Source organism: Melozone crissalis, unplaced genomic scaffold, assembly GCF_028551555.1.
Source record: "Melozone crissalis strain CALT ecotype California unplaced genomic scaffold, PUWL_Pcris_2 ptg000018l_1, whole genome shotgun sequence".
Lineage (NCBI taxonomy): Eukaryota > Metazoa > Chordata > Aves > Passeriformes > Passerellidae > Melozone > Melozone crissalis.
Window position 1 is genome coordinate 17,640,950 of NW_026535796.1, and position 13,786 is coordinate 17,654,735.

The 13,786-nt window shown below is 44.3% G+C and overlaps 1 protein-coding gene across 2 annotated transcripts; it reads left to right on the forward strand.

Annotated features, from left to right (window-relative positions):
• Positions 1–4,016: 4,016 nt before the first annotated feature.
• Positions 4,017–13,561, forward strand: RAPSN (receptor associated protein of the synapse). Of its 2 annotated transcripts, XM_054275586.1 has the most exons (8): positions 4,017–4,232; positions 6,941–7,279; positions 8,501–8,659; positions 8,985–9,083; positions 9,180–9,302; positions 11,875–11,928; positions 12,500–12,699; positions 13,464–13,561. In XM_054275586.1, the coding sequence occupies exons 1-8, from the start codon at positions 4,017–4,019 to the stop codon at positions 13,534–13,536; spliced, it is 1,263 nt and encodes a 420-aa protein (XP_054131561.1). In that variant the 3' UTR covers positions 13,537–13,561. The 2 variants fall into 2 exon arrangements, with proteins under 2 accessions (XP_054131561.1, XP_054131562.1); XM_054275587.1 differs by lacking the exons at positions 9,180–9,302; positions 11,875–11,928 and having other exon boundaries at positions 4,041–4,232.
• Positions 13,562–13,786: the final 225 nt, after the last annotated feature.

Below are 13,786 nucleotides of genomic sequence, written 5' to 3' on the forward strand. Positions count from 1 at the left end.
CTTGCCACTGCCTCCTTCCCCTTCTAGGAGCACAGCCAAGCTGGCTGAATCTGTCCTGGTACTGCAGCATCAGGTACCTGCAGCCCTCAGCGCTTCTCATCCTGGAAACTACACAGGGAAACTACAACTGGATTTGGATTACTTACTAGTGATAAGCAAAGGCTCCCTGCTTTGCTCTTAGAACTAAGATATATTTTATGATCTTTCAATTCAAATTAATAAAAAGTATTTGGCATAGCCAAAGCATTTAGAAACCTGCTACAATTTTGACACAATTATTGCCTCTCTCAGAAGGAAAGTACCACAATGATTTTGCTGGCCATTTCTGAAAGCTCCTAAAATTCCCTGATGTTATTCCTTCCTTCTGCTGTCTTGCATCTTGGAGACTTGCAAGCGTTTTTAGGACAGCTATGTTTCTCCTCTGTGTCCTTTTCCTGTGTTATCTGGGATACTCTGTTTCACCCCATCACTTCCTACATGATTGTAAATCTGAGAGCACTTGCAAAGCATCAGGATTCAGTGCTGCATTCCTTGCCCTGAGCGCACCAATTGGGGCATGAGGCACAGAGCCACCTGTTACAGACTGCCCTGGCATCCCTGCAGTTAATTTGCAGCTGTTGAGGAGAGAGGCTGCAGGGGTTTCAGTCTAGATACAACTTGAGGCCAAGGTTGGAGAGAAACAATTGTATCAGAAAAAAAGGGTTTGTTTAGGCTGAATGGAAGATTCCAGCTTGTGCAGAAAGTTCACTCACCTTGTCTTATACAATCAAAGCTTTGCCAGTTACATCTTACAGAACTGACACCAGATCTCTCTTGGGTCAGAGGGTTTTTTTTATTTTTTTAAGGCTTTTTATTCAATTTAAAAGGCCACCACCAATCTGTACACAATCAAACTGCACCTAAGAGCCAGTATAATAATCTGAAAATAATCAGCATTTTCACATGGGTTGTTACATTTATAGGCATTTGTAGGAAATACATAAAGTTGTAGATGAAATCCTGATGCTGAATGTTCTAGGAGAAACGTTTTTCGTCTCACATCCACCCCCACCTTTCACTATTTGTTTTGACTCCACTCTTCCTGATTTTACCAGCCGCATTCTGCTCTCTTCATGCGGCCAGGAGTCACTGAGGGCCTTATGGAGAGCAGGGAGAGGAGGAGAAGCAGGTCAGTGTGGTCACTGAAGAAGTGAGTGCATGAGCCACTGCATGTATGACAGGTAAGATTCCCTAATTTGATGTTGCCAAGCACCATTCAGGCTCATTTATTTGCATTTCCTAAGGAGAAACTGTGGATCATTGACGGTAGAAGCTGTACCTGAATCTTCAATGAATTACAGCTACCTTGAGTCACAGACAGATGCCATTGCTTTTTTTGAAGTAGCACAGGCAGGCAATGTTGATCTTTTATCCCTCCTTATTTAGGCAGCTGCAGCTGGGCTCAGAGTGGTATGTTCCATATCAGAGCATGTTCCTGATTTTTTGAAAATGACCCGTTTGAACTTGATGGATTTAGCCCTTACTTTACTAGGGTGTTTTCATCTCAACAGGCGAGTTGCAAATTGATTCCTAAGAAACTAAGCACTGTTTCATAGTGCTCAAAAGCAAGGAGCTAAAGTGAGGTTAACAAAATGCAGGGCAGATCATCTCCTGTTAGACGGGTTTTGTCAGGCTGCAAGGCACCCTCTTCATTTTGGCTATGCTGTGTGGGGAAGGGAACAGTGCTTCGCTGACCTGGTCCAAAAGAATCTCAGGATGAGTTTGTGTTACAGGCAGCTCACCTGTGGAAGGTTAATTTTGCAAAGTAGTCTGATCTACCAAGAATGATAAAATTTTTGTTTTCCCCATTCCTGAGTCCTGGCTTGATTCTGTTACATGCAGGCTCCAGTGGCTGCTTCTCCAAGTCTAGAAATCTGAATGGCCTCACCATTGTCATTTTTCTTCCATGGAGACTGATCTGCATCTTGTTTCCATCCCACCACCTACATCTAGAGAGACATAGAAGAATTACTGCAAGGAGGAGAGATTTTTTAATATTCTGAATCAGACTTTTATGCAAATCCTAAAATCTATAAAGTACCTAGCTAATAATTTCAACAGTGATGCTGAAGTGATTTTTGCACATTAACCAGCAGCGCCTCACCGTTAGTTTTCTTCAGGTTCAGTAGATTTTTCCAAAGTTTCTACTTCCAGAGTTTGAGACTACATATAATCTATGCTGAAATATCATCTAGCACATTATATCTCTGAAAAACAAAGCTAAGTTAAATAATGCAAATATCATACTGTATATGAGCTCCCAAAAGAGAATCAGTCTTATTGTAGCAAAACCCTTCTACAATTTAAAACATTTTTCTTTTTGAAATATTTTTCTGAGGGAATTTTGGATAAAGGACAGATGTAACCCCTTAAAATCATGAGTGCTATGATGTAAAGACTCTGGGTAGACTATCGTTCTTTATTTTGTGTCCTGCTTTCTTTAAGGATATTACCTCAGGAAGGCTCCCTTGGGTTTTTGTTGACAGGCCAGGATAGTCTGATTGGCACCCTTTGAGGTGATTCTGTGGGTATTTACCTTTGCTTGGGGAAGAATTGCAACTAAATTCACCAAGAATCAGAGAATCAGCTGGAGACATAACCGGTTTTGCAGGCAGGTCTGTTAAAACTTCAAATTGCTTCTCTTTGCCCAGTAAAAGAATCACAAATCTGGTTCCTGGAACTTCTGCATCTGAAAACCATTCAATATCCCTGTAGCATTCTCTACCTGCCCCCCTCCTCCCAGGTTTGGTGTATCTTCTTAAGAAGGACTGAATAAATCTCTGGACCACCAAGGCTGCAGCACATTGGTGAGAGTATTAAATGTGACTCTTAGAGGAACCAGTCTGATTTTTTCGACAGAGTGTGGGAGACATAAAGCTATCTTTTAATGGGGCTAACACCTCTCCTGCAACCAAAAAGTGCAGATACCTGTTGTTCTGTGTCTTTATTGTTATTCATCATAAAAGATCATCAAGTTCTGGATGCAGAACTTAAGCAGTGCCATTGAGAACTTCTGTTGGAAACTTTTGGAGGACTGCCACACTCATCTGATGACAGAGAGCAACATTCAGTCAAGAACAAAGGTTTTCAGCATGGTTAGCTCCTTGTCCTAAAATTAGGAAGTCAGAGGTGTATTTACAGCAAATCTGTGACAGAGCCAACCTATGTCCATAAAAACAGTCCATGATGCCAACCGGGGTCCTCAAAAGGGAGGCTGATTTCGTACCTAGCAAAGTATCAAGTACATTGTTGCAAGTGTAACACTGCAACAATGTAATACATAATACATATAAGATATATTTACGTGTGTACACACTGAAGTTGCCTTGTTCACACCTGACGTTTAAGACATATATTTTTCCTACTCTATTATTCTACCTGAGTCTGCTTCCTCCCAAGCTAGCCCACCACCAGCAGTGCTTGTCTAAGGAGATGGCCAGAGAGGAAAGAGACAGCCGAGGCATCCCGAGGCTGTGACTGCAGCCAATTGTCTCTCCCTGGGGTATTTATAAGCTGCATACCGTCGGGCAGGGGTGGGCAGTTGGCACCGTGACCTTGGGAGCTGGGGAGCCTGACTAAAATTCCTGGGAGCCACGTGAGCTGGACTGGCAGGAGCAGCTGCAGCCAATGGGGAGGAGACCAGCACTGGCTGTTCAGATTGAGTTTCACTCCTGTGGCTTGAGATTTTTCTCTTTCTCTCCCTGTCGTGCTTTTGCTCTTTGTTTACGGGATTGGACAGACGAATGCACTGATGGAGCCCTAGCAAGAAAGATGTTTGCCTAGTGGATTTGGGATTCTGCCTTCAGTGCTGAGCAACCACTTCTTGCCATTGCCTACCACAGCTCCAGCCCCCTGACATGGCTGGGCTCTCATGGCTCTGGGCCCTCTGAGCACACAACCCGCCCTCTTCTAGTGGGGCATTTTATGTTGTGCTCTCTTGTAAGCACATCCTTTTTGCTGTCCTTAGAGGTTAGTGTATGAGGCTTTTTAATCCATGGGAGATGGGTCAGGACCAGACAAAGCAACAGATAGAGAAAGGACTCCATCTTTACCAGTCTAATCAGACCGAAAAGGCCCTGCGAGTCTGGATGAGGGTTTTGGAGAAGTCTGCGGATCCTGCTGGCAGGTTTCGGGTTTTGGGTTGCCTCATCACTGCTCATGCAGAGATGGGCAGATACAAAGACATGCTGAAGGTAAGGTGAACTGGAGATGAATGCATGCCATTGTGTCGCAGCCGCGATGGAACGTGGCTGGAGATCAGAACCTGAAGTGGGGGGTGTTCTGTGTGTAACAGAAAATACCAGCTGTTGTGTGCATGTTCTGGGATGCTGTGATCACTGTGCTCACCAAGAGCTCCAGCCCACAAGATACACAGAATATGATTTTTCACTGGGTCTGGTTCATCAAGATTCTTGGGTTATTTAAGTTCTCTAGTTTTTCATGGGAAGCTGTCTTGATTATTTCTCACATACAGGCACACCATGTTATCAGGCTACAGGAGCAGGTATGAGAACAGAGCCTTTGTCCACTACAAGCTGTTTACATTCTGTATGTCAGCACAAAAGGAAAACTCAAAGTGGATTCTGTAGAATAAGTATCGTTCTTGTGGAGACATTGTCTGTTATCTTGTTCAGCTTCTGGCTGATATCTAAAATAGATGTTATACTGGGGTTTTCTAATTGCAATTATTTGTTTGCCAGGGGGCTGAACAAGAGGGAAAAGAAGATGCTGTTTTGGTGAAGTAATTGAGACATCCCAGATGTCTCACAATTGAGGTCAGAGAGCAGCTTCCAGTTGCCAGGACAGTATAGAAGAAAGGAGGAAGGATGTAGGGCTTGATGGAAGAGTGGTAAAAAGCAGCTGAAGTTACGCTTCAAGCACATGAGCATAAACAGTTTAATTAAATGAACAAAAAGAAGCTGGCATGTGGATCTGAGAAGTAAGAGGATGTGTACAGAGAGCAGCAGGCAGCATTTGGGAGGGCAGCTCAAGAATCTGTAAGACAAGGCAAGAGAGTGTTGTAATAGTCTTAAGAAGCTATCCCAGCCTGAAATAGGGTCTTACTAAAGGGCTTTGATATCCTCGTCCTGATGTTTTGGGTTGCCTCTTACTAGACTGGCCATCATTCAGCGTTTAGAACAAAATATGAAAGGGATGTCTACATCTCATTGAAAAGATTTTGGTAGCTCTGTTTGGAATTGGAGCGAGGAGAGGGGAACACCTCACTGATAAAGCCATGCATATGTCAAAACCCTATATTGAAACCAAATACTTAAGATGAAGAAGAAAGGAGAGATATTAATACACCTGGAAAACATTTGAAGACAAAGAATTTTGTTAAGTGGTATGAAATTAGGTGCTGGCAAAAACAACAGATTGACTGGGGAAGAAAGAAGAGAAAAAGGGTAAGATGTAGCTACCTGAAGGAAATACTGAAGACTTCATGGGGAAAAAATAAAAGGCAAAGGAGTGAGCTTAGTATACCCAAACATAATTCTTTACCTGAGAAGAGAACAGAAAGTGGGATCAGAGAAGGTGAATTTTAGTTCTTCGCAGCATTAGGAAGGAAAAATGGCTTCAGTCAAACTGAAGATTTTACAGAGCAACTGGTCAAAGGATAAAGAAAGGAGAACTTTAGCAATAAGCCATTGAGAGAGGAAATATCAGGAGAAAATGAGTCAAAATTAAAGGCATGAAATAAAAAGTAATTTAAGAGGGCCTGTGATACTCAACCTCTTCTGAAGAGGAAAAATTACTACACACCAAGAGAAGAGGCTGTGGCAACTAGGAAATACTGAAGAACTTGTGCAAAATTAAGGGAATGTGGAGAAGCATGAGCTAGCGTGCACCACTGTGTCCACATAGGAGCTTTCCTAAACTGTAATGGGAACTGAGAAGATGATTACAAACCCAACATACACAGTTTATGGTTGGTGATGTTTGGGAGTTTTGTTTGGGGCTTTTTGTGGTTTTGTTTTGTTGTTTTTGGGGTGGGAGGTTTGTGTGTGGTTTTCTGTTGTTGTTGGGGTTTTTTTGTTTTGGTTTGGGGTTTTTTGTTGATGTTCTAGTAGCCTAAATTATTATGTGTAGCCACGATATAAAAAGGAAGTAATTGATTCCTTTGGAATTTGCCATCCATAATCCTGATAATGTCTAATGAAAATTGCCACCTTTGCTACTGATACTAATTCAAGCTAGCTTGAATGCTTGTGCTTGCTTCATCACAGAACATAAAGAGTTACTGCTTAGAAGAGTTTGCAGCTGGAAAGAGACTTCATTGAAGAGAACAGTATGCAACAAAGCCTGGAGGTTATAGAACCAAGACTGTCAAGATCAAGACTGCAATTTATTAGCAGAAAATTCCTTAAAGAAGTAGCTTACTTTTTTCTATTAATAGAAAAATGTATATTTTATATATACTAATAGATAGATTAGATATATAATAGATATATAATGGATATTATTATATATACTATTAATATACTATAGTATATTAATAGAAAAAAGAATATTTTAATAGCTTAGGAATTCCAGAGAAAGTGGGATACATTACAATGAGTAGAAGAAAACAGAACTGCATTGTGTCAGATGTTTCCTGCTTCACCAGCTTCCCTTTAGGGCCATTTAACAGCTGTTTTCCCCTTACAGCCAGCCTAGTTCATCTTCCCTGCCCTGAGACTGTGTGAAGAGAGGGAGAGGTTTCTTCTGAGTCTTCATAGGCCTTTTAAGCCACCAGATAACTGCTCAGTGCATACAATGCTTCTCTGTGTGCTGATGGCCTTGTCTGCCCTGCTCAGAGATGAGACTCTTTCTCCAGCACAGGGTGTGCTACTCTGTGGGTGCTTGAGCTGTATTTAAATAAACTACACACATTTGTAAACACTATCTTCTCTACTTAAAGTTTGCAGTGGTCCAGATTGACACAGCACGGGAGCTGGAAGACCCAGATTTCCTTACAGAGAGCTACCTAAACCTGGCTCGCAGCAATGAGAAACTCTGTGAATTCCAGAAAACCATCTCGTACTGTAAGACGTGCCTCAACATGCAGGGTACCACTGTGAGCATGCAGCTGAATGGCCAGGTGAGCCTCAGCATGGGCAATGCCTTCTTGGGCCTCAGCATTTTCCAGAAGGCTTTGGAGTGCTTTGAGAAAGCTTTACGCTACGCACACAACAACGATGACAAGATGCTGGAGTGTCGAGTCTGCTGCAGCCTCGGGAACTTCTACACCCAGATAAAGGTACAGTCACCTAAGGGACAGGAGGGTGGGTGCCCCACAGATTCAGGGAAGCGCTGGAAATCACGTGAATTTCAGCCTTTGTCTTTCCTATAGGAAGTGCTGAGAGAGCACTGTAAGCTAAAATCCCTTTGTAAAATCCAAATGGAGTACTCTCCTCCACAGTAAGGATGGGAGGATTAGTGTCATGTTTACACAGCACGGCAGAAGCAGCTGTGAATATGTGTGTTGAAAAGATCAAACTTAGCTTCAAAGAAGATCACATCAGAGACACATGGCTGGCAGCCAAAACTCATGGACTCTCTGTTTCTACCACTATTGTAGGCAAATAGCTGCCAGCAAGCTGTAGGTAAAACCAGGCAGGGACTGAGCACAGGGGTGATTTGCCAGTTATAACTTCTAGTACAAACAGCAAAAAATAGGTTTTTCTCACAAAGTCCTGATTTCTTCACTCATAGAAGATCATCACATGAAGTGTGGTGACCAAAAATAAAGAAAATAACATTGTGCTGAGCACTTTTCAGATGTGAAATAAGAAGGGAGAAAGAAAATTTGAGAATCTGTGGTTTCCTTTCTGCATTGTGGAGAATAAAAAAAAATGAAGATTTTTTCACTTCTGCGCTCTTATATAACTTACTTGAAAATGGTTTTAGATATTAAGATAAGTTTTACATAATTATTGTAAAATAAGATTTATTTCTAACATGCTTTTAATGCAAAAAAAGATGTTTAAAATGTATTATTACTTTTTGGGAATTTGATGAGGCCAGGAGTCTTAGTTCCTCTTTCCTGCAATGATGGATAATGAGCTTTATGGAGATCCAAATTCACCGTTTAGAGAAAATGAAGGCTACATGTAGATGTTACAAATAAAGATGATGTAAGAGCAGAGAAAGTTTTCAGCCTTTGCTTAGAGAGGAGGGTAAATGGTTCCTGCAGAATAAAGTTATGGCATACTACATAAAATTCATTTGCTGGGTCATTGCCCCAGTGTCTTGAACCCAGAGAATAATAAGGATTCAGTATATGGCAATTCCATCTTTCACAATTTGAAATCCACCGAAATACTGCACACATGGAAGAGGAGCAGCATGAGTTTAAAGATGTGCAGAAATCTGGTAACTGTTGCAGTGTTAGTAAATGAAAAATAGCTGGCCTTTTTCCTTCTCTCCTTTTTGCTTTATGTTTGCTGTGACTGCTGTCTGTGTGCTTGCTGCCTTACAGGACTATGAGAAAGCCCTGTTTTTCCCCTGTAAAGCTGCTGAGCTGGTGAATGACTACGGGAAGGGCTGGAGCCTGAAGTACCGTGCCATGAGCCAGTACCACATGGCCGTGGCCTATCGGAAGCTGGGGCGCCTGGCGGACGCCATGGATTGCTGCGAGGTACGGGGCAGGGGCACAGCTGGGGGCTCTGCCAGGGCATCCTGCCATGCCCTGCTGCAAGAGAGAGACCCTGCCATTCACACGTGACTGCAGATCTTCCTGCTGCCTTCCAGTCTTAGAGCTGTAGTTTCTGTAGCCAGAGGGCTTCAAAATTTGGGTCTATGAATGGTCCTTGGTTAGGAACATGTGAAAAATATTTTCCTTGCCTTAAAAGATGGTGCCATTTCTTTGGAGCTGAGCTTTTAGTGGCTGGAGTCCAAAGTCCCAGCCTTGCTGTTTTGAACAGGAACAGGCTGTTCTACTGACCAGAGGCAATTTCTTGCAGGAGTCCATGAAGATTGCCCTGCAGCATGGTGACCGGCCGCTGCAAGCACTGTGTCTGCTCTGCTTTGCAGATATCCATCGCAGTCGCAGGGACGTGCAGGTACAGCTCCTTCCTGCCAGGAAGGATGGGAGGAGTAGCAAGAGGGCATGAAAAGAGTTCATAGCAAAACATTTGCTTTCCTCCCTGTATCTGCAGACAGCCTTTCCTCGGTATGACTCTTCCATGAGCATCATGACAGAGATTGGGAACCGCCTGGGCCTGGTGCAGGTGCTGCTAGGAGTGACTAAGTGCTGGATGATCCAAAAGGAGCTGGATAAGGTCAGTTACAAACTTGGTTCTACAGAGGTTTGTAGGACAAGACTAGAGCACAGTCTCATACTGCACAGTTCAGAAGAGGGTACAGTTCAGAAGAGACCTGTACCCCCTTGGTTCTACCAACAGGGTCTGTTGCTGGTAGAGTGATATTTCTCTGAATGGTCTCTCTCAGCCAGGGATTTGTTACTAATGGTAGGAACATGCATTCTGAGTCAGACTGCTAAATTACAGAATTGCCTCATTAGTCAATCCTGATGACTTTTAAGCTCTATGCTGAGAAACCAGCACTGGAGGAAGGAAGCCTTATGCTCTGAAATAGATTCCCCTGCCTACTTTTTAGTTCTATGACTAAGCTCATTGATGTGCTAATGATGTTTAGACAGCTCTACAGCTCCACCATGTGCTTTGCAGGCAAATGTGGCATAAAATTCTTGGAGAAACTTTGATGGTCTGTAAACTCTGATGTGAAACAGAGGAATGAGAGCAGGAATTGATTTGGAGACAGATAACCAGTCAAGATAGAACAAGGGGGTGAAGTTACTTATACTAAAAAGGCGTAGACAGTGTGTATGTGTGTTAAAATCCAGACTGCACTAGATGCAGCACATTGCATGGCAGGAACATTACTCAGCCACAGAATTAAATGCTCAAAGGTTAGCCCTGAACTAGCTCTGAACAACTGTACACAGTGCCACATCAAGACAATGGTTGGGTCTAAATATGGTGAAATTTTGCTCTTATCACTCATATTGAGACACCAAGAATTTTAGCTCAAATGAAGCAACCCAGACATCAGTATGTCCAGCTAGACAGGTTCAGGGTGCTGTCAGCATCAGAGTGCCTCCATCAGGGAATCAGTTGGGTGACACACACTGTGCAATCTCAGGAAGTAACCACTGTGTTTGTTAGCAATGGGAAGAGAAACTGTGGGCTTGAAAAGCTAGCTCAGTATCAAAAGAACGGGACAGGACACAGCAGGTAGGCCTCTGCGGAAGACAATGTTCAGAGCACTCATCAAACTCTGCCATTCACTGATTCTATCTCGAGCCACTGTCTGATATCAAGCAGCTCTCACTTGTGAGAACATGATGCGGGCTTTGCACAGAAATCTAATCTCACCAAATCCCACAGAAGAAGAAAGTGGAGAAGTGGAGGAATCTTGTATTCTGTTCCAGGCAATAGAGGGAAGTCTGCCCTGCTGGGTCAGGGACCTTATGTCTGTTGACCAAATGTGACTTCCTTAGGTGTCACATCCCTGAATATTCACCCAAGCCTGTTCTTCAGCTTGGCAGGCCCAGTTTCCATTTCTCATGCTACTCATCCCTGTATCAGTTACTTAATAAAGCAATTTGCTAACTTTCCACTTGCAGATTCCCTGGTTTTGCTCAAGCTTCTTCCATCTTCCCAGTCTCTTTCGCCAGTTAGTCCATTTAATTTGCGTGTAATGTAATCAGTGCTATCCAGATCCTCCCAAGCTGCTCACAGCTTGCTTGCCCTCATTCTTGTGCAGTCCAAGACAAACTGTCCCCTAGACTTTTCGACATCCTTTCCCTTACTCCACACATTTCACTTTGATTCTTGTTCACAATCATTAATTTCAGGAGTTTTCAGTACACAGTCTTCCTAAGCACAGTTCTCTGTTATGTTCTCCCTGCTGCCCTTCAGTTCCTGCTTCCCTCTCCTACATTTCCTTATCCTAGGCTGTTGTTGCCACCACAAGTCTAATGCCATCTCCTCTGCATTCACAGCACATTTTTGCATCTCATCTGGTCCTCTCCTCCTACAACAGCAGTAATGCCAAATTATAGGGTAGAAATTTTATAATGTTCCTCCTGAAAAGTACTGCATCACAAGGGAGACCTCTTCTTCCCCTTGGACAAATAGCAAGCAGATATCAATAGCTCTGGAAAAGAGAGACTAATTATCAGAAGAGCAAGGAACACTGTGACATCTAGGTGAAAGTAGGGAGTCATTTGGTATGACAGCTGCTATGCTAAATATTTCCTTCAGATTTTAAAAATGGATAGCAGAACACTCCTACATCACACCATGTGTAAGTAAGGCAAGGTAGATATATGAACAGCAAGGAAAAAATGGATAAGTGTGGTGCATTGGTGCTGGTGATTCCTTTCCTCACCTCCGGTACAAGTGAAATTGAAGTTGCCCAACAATTATTGAGCCTGCAAGGTAGGATGGGGACAAGGCTTGCTTTGCCATCCCAGCCCCAAATGAACATGTGGGACTGAGTTTAAATAAATCTGTATTCTCTCTGCTTGGGGACCAGCCTCTGCCAACACTGACACTGAGTATCTGTGACAGAAATGTAGCTCTTGCATTACTTGTGGCCCTTCAGAAACCAGCTTTTTCTTACGGATTAACTTTTGGTAGGGGAGGGAAATCTGCCCTCCCAAAAAAAGCTTTTTTGATTCTCCAGTGTTACAGGGATACTTGTTAATCCAAATTTTACTCTGTACTTCTTTACCTCTTTTTTTAAATAATTCTAATAGGACATTCATAAAAGCCTGGTTTTCATATATTTGGCTGAGAACTAACAACCAGTGCTCTCAATTCACAGGCTCTGGAAAGCATTGAAAAGGCACAGGAGCTGGCAGAGGGACTAGGGAACAAGGTAGGATCCTTTTCTCATTCTTCATAGTCTTGTGTCAGGCAATGTAAGATGTCAAACACTGAAGGCTTGTCGTTGCTCATTAGCATTCCTATTAACCAGTGAGTGTTTGAGATTTGCTTTGTCACTAAGTGTTTGGTTGTGGGCAGTTGCACAGATAATCATCAGTATGCAAGTCTGAAAAATGAGTGAGGAGTCACAATGGGATAGGCAAAGGAGAACGAGAAGCAGTGGAAATGGGGTGTGAAACAGACAGAGAACTAGAGGATTAGAAGTCTCTTCTTGAAAAACGTTTTTGCCCTGAGCAGCTGCTGAACTGTGCGCTGGCTGGAGGCAAAGGAAAGTGATGTATGTCAGGGGTAGCTCAGGGAAACCATGAGTGGAAGAGCTGCTGAGTGTCTCAAACCTGGTGTTACCTTTTGTGACACAAAGAAAAAGGGTTAATGACAGGAATTGCTGAGGCCTGCTAATGTTTCCGCAGCTGGCTGATGGGGCTGTGGTGTTCCCACTCCTGTTTCTGGTCTGTGTTCACCCTGCTGCTCACTTGTCTTATGTTTCTGTCCTTCACCTGCAGCTCGGCCTGCTGAAGCTCCACTGCCTGTGTGAAAGGATCTATCGCACGAAGGAGCAGCAGCAAGAATTGCGTGACCATGTCGTGAAGTTCCATGAATGCGTGGAGGAGATGGAGCTGTACTGCGGCATGTGTGGAGAGTCCATTGGGGAGAAAAACAACCAGCTCCAGGCACTACCTTGCTCCCATTTCTTCCATTTGAAGTAATTAGCTGGAAGCACTAAAATTATTATCATTACATTAGTCATAGAAAAGAGCTGCTTAAGCCCACAGCAGTCCTATGCACACTGTTCCCCAGGTCTTTGTCTTGATCCTGCCTTGCAGGATCCCCTTGCAGTGCTAAGAGTCTCTCAGCCTTGGAGGGTGAGATTTAGCCATCATATCCATCACACTCCCACCTGCCCTCTAAATAATTATTTACTGATGTCCTCACTTTGTAGGTGGTCAGCCCAGTTCACAAATTCTTATTTGGCTCCTCCTGGGGAATCAGTTCTTTACTCCCAGGGGCAGTTTCCCTTTTTCTCACGTCCTCTCACTTCCTCCCTTGGCTAGTGGCAGACAGAGGTGAAGAAGTTGCTCAGACTGTTATCATGCTACTGCCATGAAAGAAATTAGCTGCACCATCATTTTACTGTAGAAAAAAACACGAGTGTTACAAAACACTCTGAAAACTACTCAGGAGACTAAGAATAACAAAGTTTCACACTGACACCAGAATTAGCATCAAACTACTGAGCAGTGAGAGATGTCCGATGAGCTCTGGGGACTTGTCTCCAGCAGTACAGAACAGACTTTTGTACAGGGATTTGCCCAAGTGCCTCCCTGGAAGGGACGGGGGGAGATGCGGTCCCTGCCGGTGGCGGGAGGGCCACGGGGAACAGCTCTGAGGTGTACGAGAGCCGCGGAGCCGCCCTGGGGGAGCCTCCGGCCGCGGAGACCCCCCCGACCCGACCTCCTCCCGTTGCAGGTGCCTGCAGACCAACGGGACCCGCGGCTGCCCCAACTGCCGCCGCTTGTCGGTGAAGCCCGGCTACGTCTGACCGCCCGGGCCCGGCGGGGACTGACGGAGCCGCTCCCGGGCCCCCTCGGGCTGTGCCTGGCGGGGGCTGCCTCGCAGCTCGGCCCCACTCCCCCTCCCTTCCCCTCGCTGCCGTGTACGGGCACTGGCTGTAATAAAAGCTTTTTCCGGGACACCGCCCCGCCTGCCTCCAGCGCCGGGCCCTGCCCAGCCCCGCGATGGCGCCGCCGCCATCACTCAGCAGGTTTGGGGGCGGCACGTGACCCGCCGGC

Excerpts from the sequence above, each read along its gene's own strand:
- RAPSN (XM_054275586.1), top strand. The coding sequence starts at position 4,017 with ATGAGGCTTTTTAATCCATGGGAGATGGGTCAGGACCAGACAAAGCAA. Across the intron at positions 8,660-8,984 it reads ACGCCATGGATTGCTGCGAG|GAGTCCATGAAGATTGCCCT; the intron begins GTACGGGGCAGG and ends AATTTCTTGCAG. Across the intron at positions 9,303-11,874 it reads TCCAAAAGGAGCTGGATAAG|GCTCTGGAAAGCATTGAAAA; the intron begins GTCAGTTACAAA and ends CTCAATTCACAG.